General features: G+C 32.8%; 1 protein-coding gene across 2 annotated transcripts; it reads left to right on the top strand.

Annotated features, from left to right (window-relative positions):
• Positions 1-4,082: 4,082 nt before the first annotated feature.
• On the top strand, positions 4,083-9,458 carry LOC142228062 (uncharacterized). 2 transcript variants are annotated; one of them, XM_075298362.1, is made up of 6 exons: positions 4,083-4,145; positions 6,783-7,125; positions 7,179-7,305; positions 7,366-7,509; positions 7,563-8,582; positions 8,647-9,458. In XM_075298362.1, exons 2-6 carry the CDS (start codon positions 6,913-6,915, stop codon positions 8,790-8,792), a joined length of 1,650 nt encoding a protein of 549 aa, XP_075154477.1. In that variant the 5' UTR covers positions 4,083-4,145; positions 6,783-6,912; the 3' UTR covers positions 8,793-9,458. The 2 variants fall into 2 exon arrangements, with proteins under 2 accessions (XP_075154477.1, XP_075154478.1); XM_075298363.1 differs by lacking the exon at positions 4,083-4,145 and adding an exon at positions 4,192-4,330.
• The last annotated feature ends 305 nt before the right edge of the window (positions 9,459-9,763 follow it).

Below are 9,763 nucleotides of genomic sequence, written 5' to 3'. Positions count from 1 at the left end.
ACTGTAGAAACAATAAGCATTGTTCGACTGTTCACCACTTAGGTGAATTCTAACAAATTAGCTTTCTAAAAATAAATTTCGTGTTGTTGCATTACTATGTAACAAAACGAAATAAAAATAAGATGAAGGGACTTGTAAGTTATATGAAAAGATGATGTACAGTGGGAGAAAAGATGATTCAATTTGTAAGAGAAAATTTCCCAAATGTTTTCTCCATAAGGAGTTAGCATAAAGGGCCCAAAATTGAGTTATCTCTCCCAGCCATATCTATACTAAAGGCTGTGGAAAGGTTCATTCGCCCGAACCGAAACATGTACAGTCCAGGCGTGTATAGATTTGTATCTGGCGTTTTCTTTTCAATGGCTCTATTAACCATGTTCCTTAATCTATATCTGTCCATAAAAGCTCGAAAAATAATTGTATAATTAGATATAATGCATTTGGACGTCAATTGCCTGTTTTCGGTATCAGGCTAACATGAAATATAATAAAAAAGGTTTATCGAGGCAAATGCATAATGATATGGTGAATGTGTTAGGTGAAAATGCTCCTTCATATGCCACAGTAAAAAATTGGGTTGCTGAATTTAAACGTGGTCGTACAAGCATTGAAGATGAACCACGTAGTGGGCGTCCAAAAACAGCAACAACAACAGAAATTGTAGCCAAAGTGCATGATATGGTATTAAATGATCGCCGAATAAAAGTGCGTGAAATTGCTAATATCATGGGCATCTCAAATGATCGAGTCCATTTAATTTTGCATGAAGAACTACAGATGAAAAAGCTTTCTGCATGATGGGTGCCGCATTTGTTACCAGTCGATCAAAAACGCATAAGAATGAACATTTCTCAAGCTTGTTTGGATCATTTTAAGCGAAACTTGCATCCACCACTATACTCCAGAAACAAAAGAACAATCCAATCGTATACATCATCATAGAGCTCAACATCGTCCGACGCGTCGGACGGCTCTTAAGAGTGGGTAAATGAATCAGCCTCAATCTAGAAGTATAAGGAGGAAGATAAATTAACTGTTCGAACATCAAAGGAGCTCCATGACTTATGAAGTAGAGGGAAATAACAGAGTCTCAATGAACTATTAACCCTGGAAAGTCATCTTTATTATTTGTAAACTAACGTCATCCTTCGTCATTTTGACTACGGATTATTTCAAGACGCTATAAATTGCATCGTGAACAAAAATGAGAACCAAAATTGAGTTTATTTTCTTATTCAATTTGTTTTTTTTTTGTTTAATTTGTATAAAACAAAAAATCGTAAAATGGTTGAATTAGTATAACTTAAATTTATCATTTCATTTTGACGAAAGAAGACTGTCTAGGGTTAAATAACATCGTCAAAGGACATCCGGAACAAAACGTCAGAATTATCCCTGGAATCCCATACGGACCACCACTGATGGAGGTCTTAACCCCATGCAACTATTGAGGCACACACCTATTAAATAATGGAATTGCCGCCCGATCAAGCGATCGTATGAAATAGGGATATGATCCATCACTATCATAAGTACTATTCCCATAATCAAAATACTCAGAATAGCTCGTAATGGACTGGTCCCCATAGAAGTCAACACATTCCGAATTTTCGAGGGCCTAGTCGTAGGCTTACATTTCACACTAACAAAGTCGTAAAATGATCTGTGGTTACACACACACACATATATATATATATATATATATATATATATATATATATATATATATATATATATATATATATATATATATATATATATATATATATATATATATATATATATATATATATATATATATATATATATATATATATATATATATATATATAGCACGCCCTTGATTCTATATTATAAAGAGACCTAGCGACAGATTACCGAGCATAATCAAAATCAGACTCCGTCCTCTTATACCGCCTAAAACATCTTATTATTCCTGAGTCTCGACAACTCTTGAGAATACCACGGGTGATTCCTACACGCAAAGAAAAAAACGTTTGGAAAACGTGTACCGAAAACGTTTTTCTTTTGTTAGAGTTTTTTGAATTGCTTCGAAAATTTTAAACTTTTATCACCAAAAAAAAAATCGTTTGTTACAAAATTTTTATTTTTTCAATAAAAAAATATTTTTGAACGAACAACCCAGTCCATTTCGTTTATATCAAGCACTATTCTTTTCTGACTTTAAGTCTTTAATAAGACACATTTTATAGTACTTAGTAAAAATTTAACATAGTAGTATGTAATGTTGAACATCTTTTCGGAATATTTCGAACATATCTGGAATATATGTAAAAAAAAAACAAAACAAAAAACCTTTTGTGGTGTTCGGTCGAAGCAGGGATCGAACCCACACAACCATTGCTCCACGGTGCCCAACTAAATGTATGTTTCTGTTAAATAAAGTTTGTTTAATCGTGGGCGCCGCAAGCTATGCTATGCTATGGATGACAATAACAGCTTCATAGCTCAGTGGATAGTATGTTGGCTTACAAATTGTTCGATTTTCCATTCAGGCGAAAGGTAAAATTTAAAAAAATTACAAAATCTAATAATTTCTTCTACATTGTTTGTATTACAGAAAAAGCTGCTAAGAACTAAAAAACCTCGTGGAAGTGAGAAAGATGTGAGGGAAAATGCAATTAGCCAGAAAAGATTGTTTTTTGAGTTTGTCCTTATGAAATTGTTTTTACATCCTGAAAAAGAATAAACGTTTATCACAAAAAGTATATACTTTTCTTCCAAATAAACATCCATAAATCAAATGAGAAACGAACTTTGTTTGTCTAAAATTTCGTTGGGAAGAAATAATTATTTTTTTGCGTATAGGGAAATCCAAATCCACTTTTGTTATTGCATAATTTCAAAAAATCTTCATAATTATTGTAAGGAAGTTTTTATGAAATATGCAAATTCTGTCCTATATGATAAAAACTTAATTTTAAATTCAGGTGATTGCATAGTCCTTTAAGTAATATTGAAGGAACACGTGTAATTGTACAAAAATGATTAGCTTATGTTAACTATATCTGAATTACTTTTATGAGAATTTGTTAAGGCTACAAAGAATCTCATGTTAATACAACATTGTTTTAAAAACTATATATCAGATGAGACTGTGGTAAGCATTGTAAAAGTTTCTTGTATTAGGAATTGTATCATAAAATATTTCGTCTGTTGGTATGATTTTCTTGATTGAAATCATAAAAGGGACGGTTACAAAAATTATAACTTTATATGTATAAATATGTAAAGTAATATAAAGGTTAAAAAACTTGGAAATAATAAATTCGCTTTTTAAACAAAACAAATTACCCAATATTCGAAATCGTCAAATTGAACTAAAATTGAATTATTTCAAAATACAGATTTCTATTATCTACTTAAAGATACTCAGACTATTTAGTGCTTTCATGTATAAATACAACATTGACCCAGTCTCTTGGAATATTTGTGAGCCAAGCAGTGCCTTATTTTTGTCTTACGAAATGATAAGATTTTATCTTGCAAATATACAAATGCAAATAAAAACAAGCAAAATGCGGAACAATTTGTTGCAAAAAAAAAAAAATTTAGCTGCGACTCAAAAAGAAATTTGTAGATTAGGGATTGTAAAATAATTGTCTTAAATTAAAGATAATATACAATTCAAGGCTTTTTTGTAAGTGTGTCTAAATAACTAATGCCTAATTTGGATTTTTACATACAATAAAAATATTGGAAATTTTTTTCCTGTTGAAGAAAACCTTGTTTACCTTGAGTCAAATTTTAACGGACTTATACAGCAAATTCAGTAGACTCTGCACTACATACTAAAACCTTTATAGTTGTCTTATAATATTATCGAAGCAATGATAAAACCGTGTCATGTTTTCATCATATCATCATTTTTTCTACGTCCACTTTGGATCAATTTTCATTACGAAAAATTTCTAAGAGTCCCATATGCTACACCAAAGATCTTATAGCAGATTGAAGCTAAATTAGATTACTAGCTATCATCGGAAAAGTAAACTTTGTTATCATGAAAATCAGTTCATTAACAGATCATATTGTATGAAATTAGCAGCAGTTAGTTATTCGACGTTGGTTAAAGTTTGCGGCTAGTGGTGAAGGTGTTGTATGGCGAATATAGCATCATTAGTGTAAGTTCACACAAAGTACAGTGATACATACAAAATACTGCAGAGTCTTACACTTGTTGTACAGAGTTAATTGGAATGAAGTTTTAAATACGCATATTATTTAATCGTTAGAAAACAGAAACAAAGGATATTGAATGATTGGTGATTTTTTAATTGAAAGAAGCTACTACGACTGTCGGTTATAGGTATTGTGTGAAAACGTATCAAAAAATTTATTTTAAATGTATATTTAGACCTTATGTTGGTAATCTATGTGTTTCTCACTTTTTACAATCATCGCCAGGTCTCAAGTTGTTTTGAGCCGTTGAATGGATTTTATGTTTCAGCAAATGCATACAAATAATTAAAAAGTGGGAAACATTCGGCAAATTTAAAAAAAAATCCTAGAATTGGTTTTTCTTTTGGAATAAAAATTTTACATCATCTTCGTTAATGTCCATCGGTTTATGTTTTTGGTAAATAAAATTATTTACATGTCACAATTACAATGTTACAATTATTTACATTTCACACTAAAGTTTTATAACAATGCTCGTTGAATTTTTTGATATTTTTTTTATTGATATTGTACACTGAAAGAAGAGGAACCAAGTTCTAGACAAGCAAAGTTTTCATTTGTCGCTTAAGAATATTCTTCAAAGGCAAATAAAAAGAAGAAGGGACAATCATTGAATTGTATTTCACATATTTGAGTTTGTTTGGTCTAAAAGAAAATACTTTATAAGAAAGGGGAATTTCGTTTGTTCCTGAGGAAAGTATAAATAAATTATAGCTTTTATACAAATTTTGTTTATTCGCAACAATGTTAATATTTAATTTTTCTCACAATGAAAATTGTTTGAGAAATTATTGAGTGCCGATGTATTTCAATTTGAGAATTGTTGCTAATGCGTTGAAATCTACTTTTGAGGGTAATGCCTGTTTTTTGTTCAACTATTTTTCAATTTGGATATTACCATAATTCTTTAAAAAGATATTTGAAAAATTGTTGAATGTTAGCATTTTTGCGTTTATTTGGATAGTTGGGTTGTGCTTGGTTTTAAGATCAGCGCCATCTATCGGCTGCGGGGAGAAATATGTAGCGTGAAGATGTATCAGCATATGGGTGGTAATCTATGTGGTTGTTGTTCTTGTCATACGTACCTGTTGTGCCCTTGTGCTGTCATCAATGCTGGTTGAATGTTTTCTTTTTGTTTTGTCACCTGCCAGAGAACTGAGTTGCCAAAGAACACCGCTCCAAAAACTAAGCCAAAAGCCGGCAACTCTGCTCAGCAATCAGCGCAGGACAACTGTTCCCTCCAGATGGCAATAACCCCAGGACAGTGACATATGATTAGACTGGTAGTTCTCGAGTGGGTACTCGAACCTGAAGAATGGTTCTGCGGTAATGCGTCTTACAGACTATAAGTTTTTCCTGACGGAATGTCTGTATTTGTAAAGAATCTTACAGTGTGTCCAATCGATACGACATTTACCGATTATTTAGACATCAACGAATATGACTAAATAATCGGTAAATGTGTAATCGATCCCATAAACATGCAGCAGTATCGATTATGTCTTCGGACTTAACTTATAATGTGGGCAATATATGGATATGTTCGACACGACCACTGTCGTCCGGATAAACTTATAGGCCCATATTCATAATAATTTACTGACAGTTTATGGAAGAAATTCGTATGGTAATAGTAGGATTAAAGTTTACTTTAACTTTTATGAATATGGGGGATAGTCTGCAAGGCGCATAAAGGAACCCTACAACACATACCAAATAGCAATAGTTATTCAGCGCTTTAAGAAACATTAGCAGTGAATAATGGAGAATTACCTGGTGGGGGGATGAATCCAATCTAATAGTAATGGATTGGAGCGTGTGGACCACTATAACCAACCAGTTGGCTGTTGTTGTTTTCATAGGTACAGAGGTAATACAATCCCATAAGAGATAACGATGCTCTGAACATAAACACAAGTTACTTGTGAGGAGAGAATAATACACATAGGTAACCCGAGTAGAGGGAAAGACACAATAAAAACTAGTAGAATTAGTTCACTGTTGGTTTTATTGATGGTGATGTTCAGTCACCAGTTAGGATGTTGTTCATTTACGGGTTTTAAAAAAAGTGAACGAATTAAGACTAAAAGACTTTCCAGAAAAATTAACTTTTAGTACAATAGCTTTCCTTTTGCATGGTATTAGTTTTCAAAGTATAATATTAGTTTTTTAATTACTTCTAAATTGTAAATTTAAGGAAATATTCAAAACCTTTAGTTATAATTATAATTTAAAGTCATACTCATCCGTAGATTTATACAATCAATATTGGTGAAAATGGAATGACGCTGTACGCATACTTTGAACTGTGGAACACTGACGTACAAAGTGTATCCGATGAGTTTTTATGAACATCTTGTCAAGTACAATTCAAGTAAGGAGAAGGAATCCTTGAGTTTACCTAGAGGTCTTTGTACCCAGTTCATGGGGTTTGACACATTTTGCTGTTTTGATATCCCTGCATATGAACACAATATTTGCTTAAATAAAGAATTTTACGTTTTATTCAACTTTTGATGATACCCATAAAAGTTTCTTATCATAGTCTAACTATTCTTCTCAACATTGTTTGATTTCAGGTACCCTAGTCTGTAGATATAGACTTCATGGAACAGTACTTTGTAATTGGTATTTGTTTTTTTTTTTTATCGCGAGAGCATTTGTGAGTAAGATTTCGACGAACTATCCCTTAAAGAATAAATTATACAAATGGCCGATAATGACTCAAATGGCATTAAAAATTGCAAAAATGCAAAAGAAGAAGATTTAAAAATTCCTAAACATAACAAGCCTTGCATACCAACTCAGAAAATAAAACCTGGTAAAAAGAAACGGCGCAACAAAAGTGATTTAGGCGATGACTTTGTTGCTCCCGATGGAGGCTGGGGATGGATAGTGGCCTTAGCCAGTGGTCTAAATGGTGTAAGATTTCAATGGATTGAATAGAACATATCATGAATCATATATTTCTACAGTTGGTGGCATATGCTGCAGCTCAGCAGTTTGGTATTATTTTCAAAGGATACATGACTGAATTGGAGATCTCCAGTTCGCAATTGACGACAATTATCAATACACAAATAGCCATATCCGAAGTAGCAGGTACAATGCATTGATATTTTTTTAAGAAATGATTGAATTGGATCGTAACTTTGATAACAGGTTTAATAAATGGACCTATATTCCGAAGATTTTCGTTTAGGCAAGTTGGCCTAATGGGCTCCGTGTTACAGTTTGCGGGTCTTTTTGCATGTGCTTATGCAAGTTCCTTTCAGTTTTTCATGTTTTCTTATTCCTGGTGTTACGGTATGTATGGGGTCTCTTCCAAAATAATCTTTTTAAAAATAATTCATTTTTAGGTATTGGAAGAAGTCTGGTTATATCGGCATCGGCAATGGCAGTTAATACCTATTTTAAAAAGAAACGACGAGCAGCCACATCTTATCAGTTTGGAGTTTCAGGTTTGGGCCCGATTGTAATGCCCTTTTTGGCCACCTATCTTTTGGACTCAGTTGGAGTGAGATATACAATATTGTGCTTTGCGGCTCTAACTCTAAACACATTTGCTGGTTCACTTGTCTTTCAACCGGCGGAGTGGCATGTAAATAAAGAGAAAAAGGATGCCAAAGTTTTAGAAAAACTTAATGGCAGCAATGGAGTCTCTGTGGAAGTGTCTAATACCCAAAAACAATCAATAAACATTAATTGTGCGAAAAAAGATTTACATGATTCTGAAATGCAGAATATGAACGATAGCATCAAGGAAAACGATAGAGATTATTCCCTTAGATTGATCACCAAAGAGCAGAAATACAAAAGTTATCAAGGAGTTGCCACGAACGGTACCAGTGGAGAGAAATTAAGGGCAAGTAGAGACAGCAAGTGTCGGAACCTCTTCAAATTATGGATGTCGAAAATTGTAAAATTCTTCGATCTGGATTTATTGTGCGACTTCACATACCTCAACCTTATTATAGGTCTAACCTTGATTAACTTTGTGGTTCTTACCCCATTCATACTCTCCGACTTTGGCTTTGATCTCAATCAAATTGCATTGGCCATGTCATTGAGTGGCATATGCGATTTGATTTTACGATTCTTGATACCGGTCACAGCGGCCAAAATGAAAGTTAGTAATATGCTATTCTTTGCTGCTGGCCTTTTGGGCATGTGTATTGGACGCTTCTTCTTGTCATTCCCTATTAGTTTTTATATTATGATTGCTATATTCTTGTGGCTGGGGTTTAGCAAAGCTTTTCGTACCGTCTTTTGGGCTCTTATCATACCCGGTTATGTACCACTGAAAAAATTGCCAGGAGCTACGGGTATTCAACGTGTTATGGCTGCTATTTTCTCTATGGCATGTGGACCCTTAATTGGTAAGTGACTAAGATGAGGCATTTTTGTTTTCATATATTAATAATATTTTTTTATATATCACAGGTATAATACGGGACAAATTTAGTTATGCTGTAGTACTGAACTTCCTTAATGTACTGTGTCTGGTGGCCCTCTTTATGTGGTTAGTGGAATATCTGATATGCAGACATAAAAATAAACCGGCGTTTGAGAATGAAGACTGTAAATGAATATGAATTGTTTTCCAAACCCCCAAAAATTTAAAATATAAAAAAGAGTTTTAATTAGTTTAAGTTAATCATTGGAAATTTGCCAGTCTGAGTCAAATGTGAAGCATTTTTATCTTAAATCCAAAGATTCAATATATTAGTTGATTTAAAGGAGATTACATTAAATCAAAACTGTTTGTCTTTCTTTAAAGAATTTTTGCTTTACTTTAAATACATGTGAATTTAACGGAGGGACATACATTTTCAAGATGTCCAAGATTCGTGTCCGAAATTTAATGAAAACAGTTTTTGAAGCAAAAATTCTAACTATCTTTTTATTAAAATGTCATTAATTCGAAGGAATTTGTCCTTGATATTGTGAAAATTGAAGTCTAAGTAGGCTTGCCAGATGGCCGGGATACGCCTGGATTGTCCCGAAATTTCGTCTCCAGAACTAAATCCCGGAATTTCAATTAATCAACGCATATATTTAAATTTTCGAAGAAATGATATGATTTGAAATTAAATCGCCTTCAACATTAATTTTGATTTTCATATAGTTTAAATGCACATTTGACTGTCATATTTTGTCCATCATCACAAAGAAAAACAAATCAATTTACCATCAGCTGTCACTTGAGTAGTAAAAGTAAGCAAATATACCGAAATATCTAATTTGATTTGAAATTCACGTTTTTCTGAGAAATGTATTTTTGGAAATTATAATGATCAGTTCACGGTAAGTGCCACCGCAGTACCAATGTTTGTTGCCATAACGTTATCCACAGCTTAAACTATACTGAAAAAAAAAACATTCCCGCTTCCAAAGATTTTGTCTTTACACTAATGAATTAGGTATTGATTCCGAACCAAAAAGACTCAATTCTCTTTTAAATCAGATTTTTGCGTACTCTGTACTAGAAAACAAATTTTAATTCATTCGTTTCTTCAGCTTTTTTCAGTGTACAACAGCTTGGATTGTCAAGTCAAAT

This window comes from Haematobia irritans, chromosome 3 (genome assembly GCF_050003625.1).
Source record: "Haematobia irritans isolate KBUSLIRL chromosome 3, ASM5000362v1, whole genome shotgun sequence".
Taxonomy (NCBI): Eukaryota; Metazoa; Arthropoda; class Insecta; order Diptera; family Muscidae; genus Haematobia; species Haematobia irritans.
The sequence above is the reverse complement of the archived record's forward strand: the minus strand, read 5'-3'. Positions and strand labels throughout refer to the sequence as shown.

Excerpts from the sequence above, each read along its gene's own strand:
- LOC142228062 (XM_075298362.1), top strand. The coding sequence starts at position 6,913 with ATGGCCGATAATGACTCAAATGGCATTAAAAATTGCAAAAATGCAAAA. Across the intron at positions 7,306-7,365 it reads AGCCATATCCGAAGTAGCAG|GTTTAATAAATGGACCTATA; the intron begins GTACAATGCATT and ends CTTTGATAACAG. Across the intron at positions 8,583-8,646 it reads GGCATGTGGACCCTTAATTG|GTATAATACGGGACAAATTT; the intron begins GTAAGTGACTAA and ends TATATATCACAG.